Source organism: Thunnus thynnus, chromosome 8 (genome assembly GCF_963924715.1).
Source record: "Thunnus thynnus chromosome 8, fThuThy2.1, whole genome shotgun sequence".
Lineage (NCBI taxonomy): Eukaryota > Metazoa > Chordata > Actinopteri > Scombriformes > Scombridae > Thunnus > Thunnus thynnus.
In genome coordinates, this window is record NC_089524.1 from 11,866,787 (window position 1) to 11,882,889 (window position 16,103).

The 16,103-nt window shown below is 38.6% G+C and overlaps 2 protein-coding genes across 3 annotated transcripts; both read left to right on the forward strand.

Moving 5' to 3' along the window:
- The first annotated feature begins 109 nt into the window (after positions 1 to 109).
- babam1 (BRISC and BRCA1 A complex member 1) lies at positions 110 to 6,337 on the forward strand. Its single transcript, XM_067596521.1, has 9 exons — positions 110 to 241; positions 1,960 to 2,409; positions 2,508 to 2,566; positions 2,654 to 2,774; positions 3,960 to 4,038; positions 4,140 to 4,164; positions 4,257 to 4,386; positions 4,572 to 4,658; positions 4,830 to 6,337. The coding sequence occupies exons 2-9, from the start codon at positions 1,978 to 1,980 to the stop codon at positions 5,028 to 5,030; spliced, it is 1,134 nt and encodes a 377-aa protein (XP_067452622.1). The 5' UTR covers positions 110 to 241; positions 1,960 to 1,977; the 3' UTR covers positions 5,031 to 6,337.
- Positions 6,338 to 8,067: 1,730 nt separating this feature from the next.
- Positions 8,068 to 13,626, forward strand: plvapb (plasmalemma vesicle associated protein b). Of its 2 annotated transcripts, none has more exons than XM_067596519.1 (9): positions 8,068 to 8,592; positions 8,948 to 9,124; positions 9,400 to 9,493; positions 9,734 to 9,935; positions 10,029 to 10,248; positions 11,768 to 11,917; positions 12,128 to 12,256; positions 12,845 to 12,922; positions 13,218 to 13,626. In XM_067596519.1, the coding sequence occupies exons 1-9, from the start codon at positions 8,389 to 8,391 to the stop codon at positions 13,224 to 13,226; spliced, it is 1,263 nt and encodes a 420-aa protein (XP_067452620.1). In that variant the 5' UTR covers positions 8,068 to 8,388; the 3' UTR covers positions 13,227 to 13,626. The 2 variants fall into 2 exon arrangements, with proteins under 2 accessions (XP_067452620.1, XP_067452619.1); XM_067596518.1 differs by having other exon boundaries at positions 8,073 to 8,592; positions 12,815 to 12,922.
- Positions 13,627 to 16,103: the final 2,477 nt, after the last annotated feature.

Consider the following 16,103-nt stretch of genomic DNA (forward strand, 5'->3'; position numbering starts at 1 on the left):
TACTGCTGCTTCTACAATTGCAATAGCCACTACAATCTCTAGAAGAGGAGGATGAGGCAGAAAAATATTTACTTTGACCATAAACTACATTACCCATAATGCCAAGAGACCGTGTAGTTCCGGATTCGGTCATTTCCTGTAAGGAAGTTGTCCGTTCTAAACAAACGCTAGCTCGTCGATATATATTCTGCAAACTCTCAATGAGTTTTACGATATTGAAATCCTCGTAGCTATAAATCACGTAAGTCTCCTTTTTCATCTAAACATAAAACACTTAATTCGTAACTATTCGTCTGTTTTGGTGTAAATTATGCTAAAGCTTGCTAATGCTAACAACTCAGCTTGCTACTGCGCTGTCATCAAACCTAACATGGTAATACCTGCCTGATTAGGAATTGACACATTTTTATATAAATTATCTATTATGTAAAGCTAAAACACCACAGATTTTGTTATGCTAGCCAGCTACACGCTGCACTTTGTATCTATATACAGACAGAAACGCAGCTTCATTAAGTGTTTTCATATTTTGTTGTGCTCTCTATATTAAAGGACAGATTCATAGTTTTTCAAGTCTGTCCCCAAACAACAGTCAGGTGCCCAAATGAACACTGAAACAGGTTTTCCTCGCTTCAATCATTCAACCTGTTCATATTGGCTATTAAAAGATCCTCTTTAAATGCTTTTTCAATGTAAGTGATGGGGGCCAAAATCCACAGTTTGTCCACACAGTTATTTTTTGCAAGAATGCATTTAAAAGTTTTTCTGAAGCTTATATGAGGCTTCAGCAGTCTGAGTTAGTCAGATCAAGCGGATATCTGCCACATTTACAGTCTTTTTAGCATCAAATTCCCTCCTTGTGTTTCCTCATACAGTGTTTCCTTGTTGAGCTGCGGTGGAAGTATAGTAACAAAAAGAGGCACTTTTGCACTAAAAAGACTGTAACATTGAAAGATATCTGCTTGATTTGACTCATTTGGATGGCTGGAGCTTCATATTAGCTTCAGATAAACTTTTAAATACATTTTTGCACAGAAGGAGGCTTATGGATTTTGTCTCCCTTCACTTACATTGTAAGTGCATTATGAAGGGATCTTCTAATGGTCAGTATGAACAGGAGGAATGATGATGGCAAGAAAAACCTATTTCAATGTCCATTTGGGCATCTGACTGTTATTTTAAGACAGACTTGAAAAATTATGAACCTGTCCTTTAACACATAACTAACCCTAACCCTTTTCAACATGGAGACAATATAAAGCCATTGTTTTCAGTGATGTGGGTGATTTATTTCTGAGATCTTTACTGCTCTCTTGTGCCCATTGCAGGTTCAGGACCATAAGTTTTCTTTTAATTTAAACATAGCTTTTTATGAAATGTTTTAGGATGTATAAACTTGCATTTGTAGTTGTTGCAGGTATCTTACAAAAAGTATCTTACAGGTGGAAAAATGGGACCACACATTACATTTTAATTGTATTGATGTCAGTAGATGCCCACCACCATGAAATAATTAAATGTACTATCATTTAAAAAAGTGTTAATAAACTCTCTCTGCATGGCTAAACTATCTAACCAGTAGCCATCCAGTTAAACTCATCACTTCCACTTTCAGCATTCTGTGTAGGGCTGTAGCTAGCAGTTATTTTCTTTATCGATTAATCTACCAAATAGTTTCTCGATTCATTGATTATTTGTGTTGTCTATAAAGTGTCAGCAAATATCCATCCCAAGTTCCCAGAACCTCTGGTTACTCTTCAAAATGTCTTGTGTTGTCCGACCAACAGTCCAAAACCCAAAGATAATCAGTTTATAGAGGATTATGAAAACCAGAAGATATTCACATTTAGGAAACTGGAACCAGTGAATTTTTGCTTAAAATGATTATTCGATTATCAAAATTGTTACCAATTAACTTTCTTTTGATTGACTAATTGATTAATCAACTAATTGTTGCAGCTCTAATCCTGTGTATCCATGGAGACACCTGAGCCTGGCCCAGCAGATGGAGAGGAGCGCCTGGTGGAGCTGCGACCACGGACACGCTCCAACCCTGAAGGTGCTGAGGACCGTCGCAGCAGCACAGGGAGCCTCGGAGGCAACAGCAATCCCAACATATCTCAGCCTGCTGTGGGCAGTCGTGTGGAGGGGGAGGGCGAGGCCTCGACCAGCGATAGTCCTCCGAGTTCCACCACCACGACCGTCTCCACAGCGGCCGCTCAGACTGTAGCACCCGCTGCTGTAGCGGCAACAGCTGCAGCCAGTGTCTCAATGCCACTATCTACTACTGCTGTTGCAGCCAAAGAGAGGCCGAAGCCCACACAACAGCAGCCCACACTGACAACCCCGGTCCCCCCACCAGCAGAGTACCAGCTCCGAGTTCCCCGCGTCAACTGCCCCGAGAAAGTGGTAGGCTCACATTACAGCTCTGACAAGTTTCACATGAAAATCAAGACTTATTCTCACCACTAAGTTTGTATTATCTGGTGTTTTCTTCCTCCTATTAGATAATCTGCTTAGACCTTTCTGAAGAGATGTCTTTACCCAAGTTGGAGTCTTTTAATGGGTAAACTACTATATAGTAAACCTTCATTCCCAGTGATAGTGTGCCATATCTGTGATTGTTGCCTAATTTGAACGTCTTTCCTCTCAGGTCTAAAACAAATGCCCTGAACATATCCCAGAAGATGATCGAGATGTTCGTCAGAACTAAACACAAGATTGACAAACGCCATGAGTTTGCCCTGGTGGTAGTCAATGATGATGCTCTGTGGGTGAGTTAAGGAGTCTTTTAATCTGCTCTTAAATATAATACTAATAAATTTAATTTGTACTGCATTTTTCATTCATGGTGAATCTCCAAGTGCTACATGCTACAGCATTAAAAACATACAACACACAAGATAAAGAAAATAACAAGATTTAAGATGAAAAAGCCTTCTGAATAGAAAGGGTTTTAAAAGAGTCTAGGGTCCTAGTGGTTCCCAAAGTGGGTGCTGCGGCATCCTGAGGTGCCATGAGGATGGGCCAGGGGTGCCGCGAGATTAATCATATTGTTATTCATCTATTGTGCGTTTGATAACGTTTCACTACATTAAAAAAAACATTTACACTATCTATGTTTTATGTCACGTTTTTGAACAAAACAGAATAAGTAAGCAATAAATATCTAAATCACCATATTAAAAGCTGACATGACAACTCACTGTTGCTGGTCTTGATGGTAGACAAACAACACACTTTCCGGCTTGGGAGTTTTGCAGGAGCTTAGGAAATAAGTGAGTGTCAGAGCAGTGATGGAAAGATTTGAGACAGTAAACAGAGCTCAAAGAAATGCTGAAATATCTCAGCTTTCAACACAGAGATGACTGAATCTGAGCCGACCGACAAAACAACTCAGCTAACAGTTTAGTGGGCAGGTTTTGGCTGCTCATGGAAGACAGGATATTCATCATTGTCCACGTTCACTGTGGTATTAAACATTCCCAAAGTTCATATTTGTGTTATGCGGCTCTCTCATCGCTGGTAAACATGAAAACAAGACAAGAGCGGTCTTGTCAATGGAGTCAGACCTGCAGGTCGTTCTCTCTCACCACATCAACAGCTCACATGTCCCATCAGAATGCCTGTAGCCTTAAATGTAAACTCATTTTAAAAAGAAATACATTTAACATATTTAATTGTTTATTTTAAGTAAAATGATTTATCTGTGAATCTTAACAGCACTTGTTGACTTTTACTCTGAGTGATTGAGAACAAGCCTATATTATTTAACTTAATATTTATATAATATAGCCTAATATAATATAATAATATTTCCTTTGAAGGGGTGCTGTGGTCTAAAAAAAACACTGGCAGTCAGTTCCCTTATAACATGTCTATACAAGATGTTTTTCCACTTTGCTGGAATATTATCTCTTCTTCTTTTACTTCTTCTTATACACGTGTTTGTGTCTCAGCTGTCAGGCTTCACGTCGGACCCCAGGGAGCTGTGCAGCTGTCTGTATGACCTGGAGACCAATGTGTGCGAGTCCTTTAGTATCCTTTCATTAAAAACGAAACAATGAAAATAAAATTCCCTACTATGAAGTGATACATAAGACAATACAATAAGTTTTAGCCTTAACTTTCCTCTGTAGACCTGGAAGATCTTCTAAATGTAATGTAAGTACTGTCTGACTACAAACATCATGTTTGGTTTCTTAAAGAACGTGGAAGTGACGTGGAGGTAATCTCTTCTTCTGTTGCCTTTGCAGTCGTCAGAAGATCGAGCTGCCGTTGATGGAGAATGTTCAGACCATCCCACCTCCATACGTGGTGCGGACTGTGCTAATCTACAGCCGTCACGCAGGACAACTACAGTTCAACCCTTCTGAGGCTGTCGGTGTAAGTATGATGCTGCTGAGATATCGTTCTTTCTGTCTGTATTTTAGTTTCAACATCTGTTCTTTTTTAATGTGTAAATTTCCCTCCTGTAAGTTTTGTTTTGTATGTTTTTGGATGCTTTTAGCAGTGTTGTAACCGTACTTTGAAGTGAAATTGTTTCTTGTTCTTGTGTCCTGCTCCCCCAGAAAATGCTTCAATCTCCTTACTTTTTCTTTGACGTTGTCTACCTCCATAACGGTGTGGAGGATCAGGGGGATGAGACGAGCTGGAGGGTGAGTGGACAAGCTGATGAAGCGAGAATGATCAAGTACTTCTATCCATCCTACCAAACATGCAGAGTGTGGAGAGATGTGAAAATCTGTTTAAACATAATACACAATGATATAAATCAGATATTTCCCTACTGCTGCGTTTAAACTATGTGACATGTTCTCCGTCTCCAGGAGAACTACACCTCTTTCTGCAACCTCGACTCAAAGGGCATGTGTTATCGCTATGAGGTTTCCCTGAGTGGACCCGCCATCGAGCTGCACAACTGCATGGCCAAACTCTTGGCTCACCCTTTGCAGAGACCTTTCCAGAGCCATGCATCTTACAGCCTCCTGGAGGGGGAGGACCCCCAGGACATCGAGGCTACTGTCTAGAATGGGACTCTCTCATTAAAGCCCTGCTTCTATGGGAAATGCACACACACTGTAGTTCAACATAAAAGGACTGGGGTTTCCCAAATATAACTTATCTCTGAGGGTTTTTCCATTAACTTGCTATGGCACAAAAATAATGGGTTTAAGATTATTTGGGAAAACCAAGACATGTTCTTAAGAAACAAGATGGTTTATACAGGCTGATATTAACACAGTCTCTGTGTTTCAACAAGAGAATGATTGAGGGATTAATTGTTTGAGGCTGAGATAATGATTTAATTATCTTATTTTTAGCTTTAAAGTTGCTCTTGTGGATGATGTAGTGATGAAGTAGATGTCAGACCTGAGCGATGGTAGAGAAGAAGGAGATGAGGAGGGAAAAAAAATAAAAAGCAACACTTTAGCGACCTTACTCTCTAAACATTTGTTTCTCTCTCAGATCTTAGACCACACTGATGTCTGTAAGTCTTAAAGGGTGAAATCAGTGTAAACAAGCTGCAATACCTGTAATAATTTTCCATAGCAGGTTTTTTGAGACTTTGAAGTAATGAACTGGAATATATTGTACTGTATCACGTTGCTCATATTTTCTGTAATATTGCCTTTCCTTTTAGTTGGTAATTTCCACCTTTGCTGCCTGTTTTAATGTATTTTTTTTATTTTATAAGGGGTTGCATTTATTCATTTGTTCATTTGTCACTAGTGTATATTACACAGACAATGACAGAATGTACCGTAATGTAGTTGTGACCTGATTTGATCCATTTTTTTTCCTTGACAATGATCTCTGTAGCGTTGATGCTTCGATTGTGAAAAAGGCCCCTCGTACTGCCAGTCTAGCTGCACTTGAAACACACTGTACAGATGAGCTTTCTGAAGCTGTTTCTGGACATAAAAAAAAAAAACATGTTTAATCCTATTTTTTCATCTTCAGATGTTGAATTTTGTGTCTGTGCTTTCTACGTTCTTGTCACGAGATGGCAGCAGATTGCCTCTAGAAATGAAGCTGATTCTGAACGCAAAGTCCTTGTCGAAGAAATGGAGTTAGAAAGAAGTTGCATATTTATAAAGCCACTACATTTTTGTGTCCTAAACAGGCTTTTCTTTAATGCTTTTAAGGCTTTTCTTATGCTTTCATCAATGTTAAACTTTTTTTGTAATGCTAAACTACAGATGTCGTTACTCTCAAGCTTCATAATCACTCTAATATTGCTGAATCTGTATGACAGCATGATTAAGCAGTTATTGTAAATGTTATCTCTTATGGCACAAATATTACTTGAGTTGTAAAGATATATTTTCCTTTACGATGAATTTGTCTGGTCAGTTATCTTAAGAAGTGTTTTTATCTTGGTCTTTAACCGTTAGGTTTCCTGTTTTTGTTCAGAAGTTGATCCGATGTCTGTCCTGCCTCCTGATAGTCACTCATTTTCTGTCACTCTTACACGCCTTCATAAATTAGTTTTTTTCCGGTGAGGACAGGTTGTCAGGGAGACAATAGGGAGCAGGAAAACCCTGGGCCCAGAGGACCTTTCCCCTTTCACACCCTTCCCCAGCAGAGTCGTCTGTTCCTCACGTCATCACTGCAGATAACAGTGTGGGGGGATCCAGTGTGTCTGTGCTTGCAGGGAGAATTTGTTATTCCCTCATCCCTGAAGAATGACAGGTCCCTATTGTTTTCATTCTTTCACTCCTCCACTGCCATGACTCCTTTCCGTGCCTGCTCGGGACAGGATATGGTGGAAATTTTTTGTTTTGCGTGTTATTTTCTGCTTTTTCTCCTTACATGGTTTACTTTGTTCACCTACTAGATGGAGGAATGTGATCAGGTATTCTGTGACAGTCTGCAGTATCTATATTTATCTGTTGCACTGTCTTTCATATTGTGCAGACTGTGGTGGAATATAACAAAGCACATTCACTCAAAGACTGTATTTTCGAGATACTTGTACTTTCCTTGAGCATTTACATTTGATGCTACTTTATACTTCTTCATTTCAGAGGGTATAATTGTACTTTTTACTCCACTACAATTATAATTATTTTGCAGATTAAGAGTTTAGATATAAAAGGAATGATTACTGAAAAAATGTGATCCATTATTATACGTTAAAATACCCAACAGCCTGTCTGGATTGACCTGCCAGGGGCCCTATTTGTTTTGGGGGCTCTGTTACCCCCCCCTCCTATACTGGAGTACTACCTGGCCCCATGTGAGCACAATATAAACTAAAATTAAGTCTTAAAACCAGATTTTGACACAGACTCATAAAACCAGGGCCACCATAATTGGGTAGTATGCATAACTCACCTTAGGTGATCCTGTACTTAAGTGGTGCAAAGTCTTGAACAAATTTACAGTTAAATTACATGCAACCAATGGCAGACCTTACACCTGGGGCAGCTGGAAGTCTGGAGACCCGAAGCAGTTGCCCAGTTGGTAATCCAGGCTTGACCAAAAGTGTATCAGCATAAAGTAGTTCAAATTTGCTCCATCTTGAGCAGCTACAACATTCAAATCCTGCTTACATGTCAATGCATCCATAACTCAATAATATAGCGCATAATAAGTTATTTTGATACTTAAAAGTATTTAGTATGTACCTTTACTTAAGTAACAGTTTTGAATGCAGGACTTTTAACATGGAGTATTTTTACATTGTGGTATTACTACTTTAACTTAAATAAATGATACAAGTACTTCCACCTCTGTGTGCAGACTAAGCAGTAAAATAAGTGTCAATCTGCTCACTGTTTGGTTATACTATATTGATTTTTATTATGTGCCGTGCGCAGCACATTAATCACAAATATGTTGCAGTGCTTGCCTTGTCTAGTGACTCATAGCACATGAATTTGAGGCTTAAGGCGTAACTACAGTAATGTTTATGAAATCCCCCCCCCCCCCAAACAATCTGTTTTTCCGTCCACTTGGAAAATTTTTGACAATATGAGCAGCGGTGCAGCTGGAGGCTGTAACTGTGACAGAGGTCAATGAGGGAGGAGAGGAGAGGGAGGTGAGGTGAGGGCTGGGCCAGGATGGACTGGAAGTGTGCGTCCTGCAGCATTTATAAACATGGCCCCTTAACACACCTAAGGGTCATTGTTTACATCCATCCATACATGCCATTTCTGCCTGTATGCCTGACTTGTTTGGCAGAGCTGTAGAAGACAGTGAAGTGATCATCCAACCTCAGGTTCTTCGTCCATTTCAGCTCAACAGGCATCAACTTGAAGCTTCAGCACCTGTTCTGCAGAGAAAAACACATCAGAGGGAAAACCCTGTGGATTTTGGCAGCTAAAATAATTCCTGTTTAGATCTTCCAAACCAGCTGCCAACATTTCACCCCCAACAGCCATGTACAGCTCCAGCTACTCCCGGGCCAAGTTTGGCCTGGAGGGAAGGGAGCCTCTGCATAGGCCTAAAGGGAAAAGCTGCGGCTACTACATGAGGATCGTCTTCTTCTTTTCTTCTCTGATCCAGTCCCTCATCATCGTCAGCCTGGTGCTCTTCCTCATCTATGGACAGCCCGAGAAGTCTGCAGAGGAGAAGAGATTGAAGGTCAGTGATTTGTTCCTACTCAGAAAACCTGTAAATAAATAAAAATATTCTGATTGAAGTAACTTGTGTCTGATATAGCTTCTCTACAAAAAGTTTGATTACGCAGTCCAAAATTCTTAAAATATCATGTATGTCTGAGTGAAGTAAGAATAAGCAAAAACATTTTTTTTTGGTGGAAGGGGACTTTAAGAGACTTAAGTGGGCTTTCTGCAGCGGCTTTTGATCAAACTCTTCAGTGCTGCAGAATCAACCACACATAACGCATTTTACCTTTTCATTTCACAGTTATGATAACGCATTCAGAGCTGTGAAATGCAGTGAATCTGATGATGCTGAATGATTTGTTGTTATGAAGGAGCTGGAGCTGAACTTCAACAGGCTGAGCGAGAACAACGTCCAGCTGAGGAAGGAGAAAGGGGAGCTGGGAGCTCAGCTGGGAGCTCGCACAGCTGAGAAAACTGCTCTGGAGAAAGAGATGGAGAAGTTTAAGACTGATGCCAACAACACAGAGCATCAATTAAAAAGCAAATTAGTAAGTAAAGGACTTGATTAATGTGGAATATTGGTTGGATGTGTGCATCTATTGAAAGATATCCTTAACAAAAGTTAATACCAGGTTTTTGCAAGGATGTACTTACAAGCAGATCATAAATTCTCTTTTCAACAATCAAGTTTTTTACAATGTGTTCATTTTGAAAATTATACAACATGAATATTTCTTCTGGCATTGTTATAGTTTTTTTTTTACCATGGTAATTCAATAAACTCTACAAATCTCTAATCATCCTGTTTTTTTTTCCTTCATAGGCTATCTATGAAAGGCAGATTGCAACAACACGTAGCACGATGATGCGGTGTCCCACCACTCCAATGCTGTCTCCTGCCCTGGCCCCTTCTGGCAGTATGTACTCCTATCCTATACCAAGTCTAATGCTAAAATATTGTTTAAACATTGTTGAATTACTCCTTGCACCTAGCTACAATTAACACGTTTTCGTGGTTAAGAGTGCTGCAAAATGAATAAAATGATCAAATTAGTATTCAGATTAAGTTAATATTAAAAAAACCCCACAGAAAATAACTGTTGATAAAAGTATAACTGTCCATTTAACGTTTTTCTGTTTTTCTCTGAACTCTCCAGATGAATTGAAGACCTTGCAGAGCCTCAACAGCCAGCAGAAAGCTATGATAAATCTCATTGAGGCAAATTTCAGCCAGACGGTTCAGTATCTGATGCATGAGAGAGACAGTGCCCTCAAAGACAGAGACACATATCACCAGGATACCATCACCCTGCGCAGGGATAACACCATGCTGAAGGAGCAGCTCACCACCTACTCCAGGTACTGTGTGTTTGTCTTCTCTGCTTTGCGCGACTAACTGACTATGAAACATTATAGGAATAAAGACATTAAAGGCTTCATTTTTTTAATTAGGAAATGCAAAGAGGACTTTGCTCAGTCTTTGGACGGGATCCAAACGGTGACCAGGGATTTCCTGAACAAGATCAATAACCTGTTTCCCCACCAGCTGACCTTTCACCTCACCTGTGAGCGCCAGCAGGAGCAAATGGAGAAGATAAAAAACAGCTGCACTAACCTGTCCAGAGACGTGGAGAATAAGTTTCAGATGTACTTAGACAACGTCGGCAACAAGGTGCGTTCATGCAGCATATTTTGTGATTTTAGTAGATGTGTGATGCTTTTAAATGCATGAAATAACTCTACTCTCTAATTTTTAATATCACAATTAATGCAAAATAACTTGCATTAATAGGAACTACAATTAACAGAATCTGTTCTCAGTCCTGTCTAGCCAACCTTCCTTTAAATTCTTGATGTTGATGGAATATTCCAAGAACAATTTGGATGGGAAATCAGTTTCTCAAGGGAGGAAGTCTATCCGCTGCATCATTCGTGATGAATCTAGCTAAAGAGACAGATGTCCTATGAGGGATGAACTCAGGGTCAAAGCAGAGGTGAAGCATGTGGCTCTGCTGACACAGCAGCAATGTGCAGGACAACAAAAAGACATATCCTCAGCAAATATGTTATGTTACTCTGAAAAGCAATATTTCATTTGGATACAACTCTGAGTGAGGAGACAAAAATAGTTTGTTTTAGTGCTGGAATGTATTGTTTGACAAAATTCAAACTCAACTTTTCCAAAAACAAATGAATCAACTCAACTGAGTTTAAAATGACTCCATTCATGCTTCGTTTTGAGTTCTGTGGGTAAAGTTCCATGTATTGATCCCCCAAAAAGAAAAAGATGAACTTTACAGTTCCCCATAACCGCACCCTGAGTTACTGAGCCAGAAACCCTGAGAGGTGCCACCACATCACTGAGCACCTCAGCACGGTTATTTTGGGATTAGGGATTTTGGGGTTTTTTTTTAGTTTAATATCAGCAAATTTAATGAGATGATCAAAACTTAAAATATATAGTTTCTTAAGAATATGGTAGTGCTGGGATCTTATTGGCTCCCTGGTAAAATTGTATATATCATTGATTACATATATTCATAAGCGGCTTCTTGTGACCACAAAGTTACATGATAACGTAAATGTGGAAAGATCATGGAATGCATTAAACTAATAAGTATAAATATACTGTATGTAAATTTGCATTTTCTCACCATTTTAACATTCAAATTTATCAAACTTATCGTTCTACTTTGTGGATGCGTTCCACTGATTCAGCTGCATACTTTGGAAAACATAATTAGCAATCATTTAATGTCACAGGCTCTGTATAGTTTATTTAGAGCAACATTAACGTATAGTTTCCTTCCCTCAAGGAGACATTCAGTATAGATTTCATTCTTACATCAGCTGTATGGCATGTACTGCAGCGTGATGTCAAGGAAAATGAACATTAACAAACACTCACATTGTTGACATTCGGATAGAAATAGACACATCGTAAACAAAAACAGGTACAATTATGTAAAGGCACCATCTGGAAACATATTTGGTGCTGTAGAGTGTGACACGTTCTTCAATCACAGCACATTATCTCTGAGGGACTCTCTTGATACCGCACTCAGCCAACACGCCTGCTTCTTTCTGCTGCAATTTTTTTTTTAGAAAAGCAGAAATTTAAAAGGAACAACATGACATCAGATGAGAAGTACATCACATTTATTTAAAAAAAACTGATTTTCTTCTTCCAGGTGTCCGAGATCCAAGGCCTGTCAAGTCGCCTGATAGTGCAAACCTCACACTTGACCGCCGAACTGAAGCAGTGTGAACTCAGTCGCAGTAAGACAGTCGCCGACGCCGACTTGCAGCTACAGCAAAAGCAAAAGACTCATGATGAGCAGGTAGAGTATATGTGTGTTCACGGATATGTGACAGTACATAAATATATATCTGTGAGGTTGGAAAACAAGAGTGAGAAGCTGATTTTCTCAGCATCTGGTTTTAAAAGCATGACTAGTATTTTACTTTATTTATATGACTATTTTTATTACAATTTCTATCATCTTTTACACTGTTTTCCCTTTAAAATAAGACATGTATATTTTGTTCAGATGGAGACATTACTGATGGAGAAGAATCGACTGAGAGAACAGAAGAAACTGCAGGAAGACAGTTTGGCCCTGAAAGTGAAAGAGCTGCAGACCCTGAATGACATGCTCTCTTCTCAGCCCAACTGTAAGGTAAAATACATACAGAAGACCCGTCATTTGTTCTGTGCATATGTATGAGAGGAAATCAGGGAAGGCAGTGCCCATAAAAGGTTTTAAAACTTCATTCACTGGGGACAGATAATCATTTTTGTGCCCTAGTAAAGCAGGAATCAAGTCTGCTTGGGTCTCAGCATCTTGCACCTATTTCTTTATTCTCTAAGTCAGTCAAGGCAATTTACAGGTTAAAAATGATAAAATCCTACTTGTAAATATCTTGTGCTAGGTTTTCTGAGCATATTCACAAGAGTACCATCTACAACTCCGCCCTTAAATGAGATGTACTCCACTGATTACATGAACATCAGGGTAGAGGCAAGGTGTTGCGTGTGGACTCAGCAGAAAAGAGGAATCTGAGGGCAGCAGCAGCAGGAAGGATGGGCAGGGAAGATAACAAAGGGAAACAATTTTTAGGAGCTCAGAAGTTCACAAAATGTCCCCATTTTGTTAATGGTTATTACTGGCGGTGTAGGTGTCAGAAGAAGCTGTGTAAATGTGTGCAACTTGTTAATTAATATTATGTTTTTTCAGTTTGGTGCCCCTAAAACTCCTGGCTTACAGACGGCGCCACAGCTGAACAGACAAACTGTGGCCAACTATCCTTCTATTGGAGCACCCGTCCTCAGAAAAACTCCAACGGTAAACTTTATATTAGAATAAATACCTACTGTCTCAGATTACTGTTTTTACAATGTGTTATTTCAGTGAGTGCCAGATTTTGTGTTGACTGCACAGATCAGGAGATTCAAATTTCAAGGGTTTATGAGTGTGAAAAAAACACTCAAACTTTCATCTTTTAATGTATGTTTTCATTTTGAAACAATGATGAAAAAAGTCTATTCTCTGCATCTTATTCAAATGTTTCTTTCTGTAAACTGTATCAACATAAATTACACTGATATTTAATCATAATTATCAATGTTTTCTCTTCCAGGTGAGATGAAATGAACCAACAGTGTAATCATTCAAGGCACCAGTATTGTGCCACAGTGATCAACGTTCTGCCTTTAAAAGAATTTAAGGACATGTATATAATTCTGGACATACTTCACACATCACCAAACACAACCTGTAAATACTCTGACTCCACATTAATGACGTATCTTTTGTTGTTCTGCTCTGTGCATGCTTCATGTAGCTCTACTTGGAAAAAAAAAGAAGTTTCATTTGTGAGTTAAAAACATTTGCTGTGAAAATGTACCTGTAAAAATGTTAATGACACCAGTGTAAATATGTTCTCTTGTGAGTTACTCACTGTAGTTTTGTGTGGTTAAGAAAACAGATATTGGAAAATCTTTACTTCATCATGGAATTAAACTTTTAAAAAACTGAGCACACCTTAACTGTATTGTTTCCTTTGTCTCTCTGGCATTAAAAATACACCAAAGAACCAGACAGACTTTGTGCAGCACAATTGTCTGCTATAAACAGAAAACTCTTGAAATAGCTACATTTATGTTTCCTAGTGAATCACGCTATTCTTAGATTTATTTTCTACTGAAAGCCGGATGACAATACACACATCCAGCAAGTCATAAACACATCATCACATCTGCACAGACAGTCACTAGAAGTCCAAAATACTGCATGTCAGAAATAAGAAGTAAGAGATGTGATATGAATTAGACTGAAAGCTGCAGTTTTTATGACTAATTCAGTTAAAATATTGAGCTTTTAAGTCTATTCATTGCCTTTTTTATGGTGCATTTAACACATACAGTAGCTGTTCTATGAACTGTTCTCAGGCTTTACTACTTCCTTTTCCTTTCATAAGTACAAGGTGATGAGTACATACAGTGCTTTGGCTGCGAACAGTGGGTACAGTGCTTTCTTGGAACACTTTTGTTTCCTTAATATGCATAAAAATAAAACACATTGTGATAATTATGTGTTCAGTATGATGCAAGAGAAGACTGACATAAAAATGGAAAATAAAATAAAACATAATTTTACATCTATGGGCAATGGATAATTCGTCACGTTCCAAATGTCAGTTCATATTGTCTGAAATGCTTTTAGCGACTAATTGAAATGACAACTGATTGCAGATTTCTTATGTAAATATTGTATAACTTTTTAAGCAATACTATAAGTGTAGCTGTAACGTTTACATTCAGTAAAAGTGTCTCATGGTCATGTCTGTTAGGACACCTTAGAAACTATCCAATTCCTGTTTTATAATTAACTGTAGTTCAAATTTTCTATGATGTAATTTTTGATATAAAACACTTTTTTGATACAAACATATAAATAACCATCCAACTGAAATGAATTGTATTGAATACGTATTTTTAATGTATTCTATTGTCATTGTTGCTTATGTGCGTGATAATTTACTTTTTATTCAAAAGTCAAAGCATCAAACTAAATGAAAAATTTCAGCATTTTACATTTTAAATTCTTGAAAATGAATTCTAGCACAATCAGTGTAATAATTTATCAGTACGTGGGGCAATTTCTTTTTTTTAACTTTCTTTTATTTTCTTATCAGTGTCTCTGATTTGATACAGTACTTCATTTTGACCCCTAATTTTACAATATTTAAATATGAATGTTTTTATTCGGACATTCAGATTATTATCAGATTATCTGGCTTCATTACATTGCAACAAAAACATAGTTAATCTGGATTTTCTGGATGCATCAGTTTGGTGAATCATATCTAATGTTAATTATACATTTGCAGTGTTTGAAGAACAAAGTTTTCATGAAGTCTGCAGCGAGTATTTGCTAGTTACATTTCAACAACTTCACAGATAGGATTTGAATCATGCTTCCTTTTCTTACTCACAGTAGAGTTTATAATTCCTGAGACCTCCTGAGTATAGCCATAAATGGAAGAGTTGGATATGGAAAAATTCCACTCTGATCCAGACAGGACAAACATTTGAGAGCCCTTCCACACTGTATAGGAAAATATGTTAAGACAAACTCCCAGGCTCACTGCACTGATGGATGTGAATGTTACAGGTGAGTGAGTCTGTCTCCTGTACTCAGGAAATCCTTTGGATTGTGTTAATGACAAGCAAACCCCAAAGCTCTTGACTCAACTTTTCACAGAAAGGACAAGGAAGAAGGCGAAGAGTATCCTGGCAGATAGCTCCCATCCTTGCTTCAACCAGTTTGAGCCTTTGAGCTCCAGGAGGCACTATAGAGTCCCTCTGGCAACTAAAACTGTATTTAAGAAATCCTTCATCAAAAGTGCCATCAATGTTCTTAACTCTGCAAAGGGACTGATGAGATTTAAGCCACACAAACTGCTTTTAAAGAGGGATCAGTCATGTATTTTCAATATGTAATGTCACCTTGTCTATGTGTTTGTTTTACTAACTGCTTGTCCGTCTTTATGTTGTTGTTTCTTGTGTTTGTTGAGCCAAAGACAATTTTCCACCTTGGTGTACAATAAAGATCTACATACATATATATCAGATCATGGTCACTTTTGGGGACATTACATAGACTTACACTGATTTCCTGGAGACTTACCCTAACCTGAACTTTAACCACTTTTCCCCAATTGAGGACACGACTTTTGTTCCCAATTGGGCAAGCAGTCCCCAATTAACTGGTCTTAAGTCTGAAATTTGTCCCCAGAAGTAGCCTATGACAGACCACACACACACACACACATACACACACATACACCCTAACTTTAAGGCAAATGAGTACAGGGTGGACGTGGCTGCTCTGGACCCGGTTACATCAACACTGCATCGTCAGGACATCCATTAATCCAAACCAACGGAAACGGACATACAGGAAGCTAAAAGTACGCTCGTTAGTCAGGTGTAAATCAAATTGTGACGCAAGCCCTGGTTGA

What these genes read in the sequence shown, in the direction of transcription:
- babam1 (XM_067596521.1), top strand. Translation starts at nt 1,978, where the DNA reads ATGGAGACACCTGAGCCTGGCCCAGCAGATGGAGAGGAGCGCCTGGTG. An exon ending in AAGTTGGAGTCTTTTAATGG is followed by an intron (nt 2,567 to 2,653) that starts GTAAACTACTAT and finishes CTTTCCTCTCAG; the next exon opens with GTCTAAAACAAATGCCCTGA. An exon ending in CAATGTGTGCGAGTCCTTTA is followed by an intron (nt 4,039 to 4,139) that starts GTATCCTTTCAT and finishes TTTCCTCTGTAG; the next exon opens with ACCTGGAAGATCTTCTAAAT.
- plvapb (XM_067596518.1), top strand. Translation starts at nt 8,389, where the DNA reads ATGTACAGCTCCAGCTACTCCCGGGCCAAGTTTGGCCTGGAGGGAAGG. An exon ending in CAGCTCACCACCTACTCCAG is followed by an intron (nt 9,936 to 10,028) that starts GTACTGTGTGTT and finishes TTTTTTAATTAG; the next exon opens with GAAATGCAAAGAGGACTTTG. An exon ending in CTTCTCAGCCCAACTGTAAG is followed by an intron (nt 12,257 to 12,814) that starts GTAAAATACATA and finishes ATGTTTTTTCAG; the next exon opens with TTTGGTGCCCCTAAAACTCC.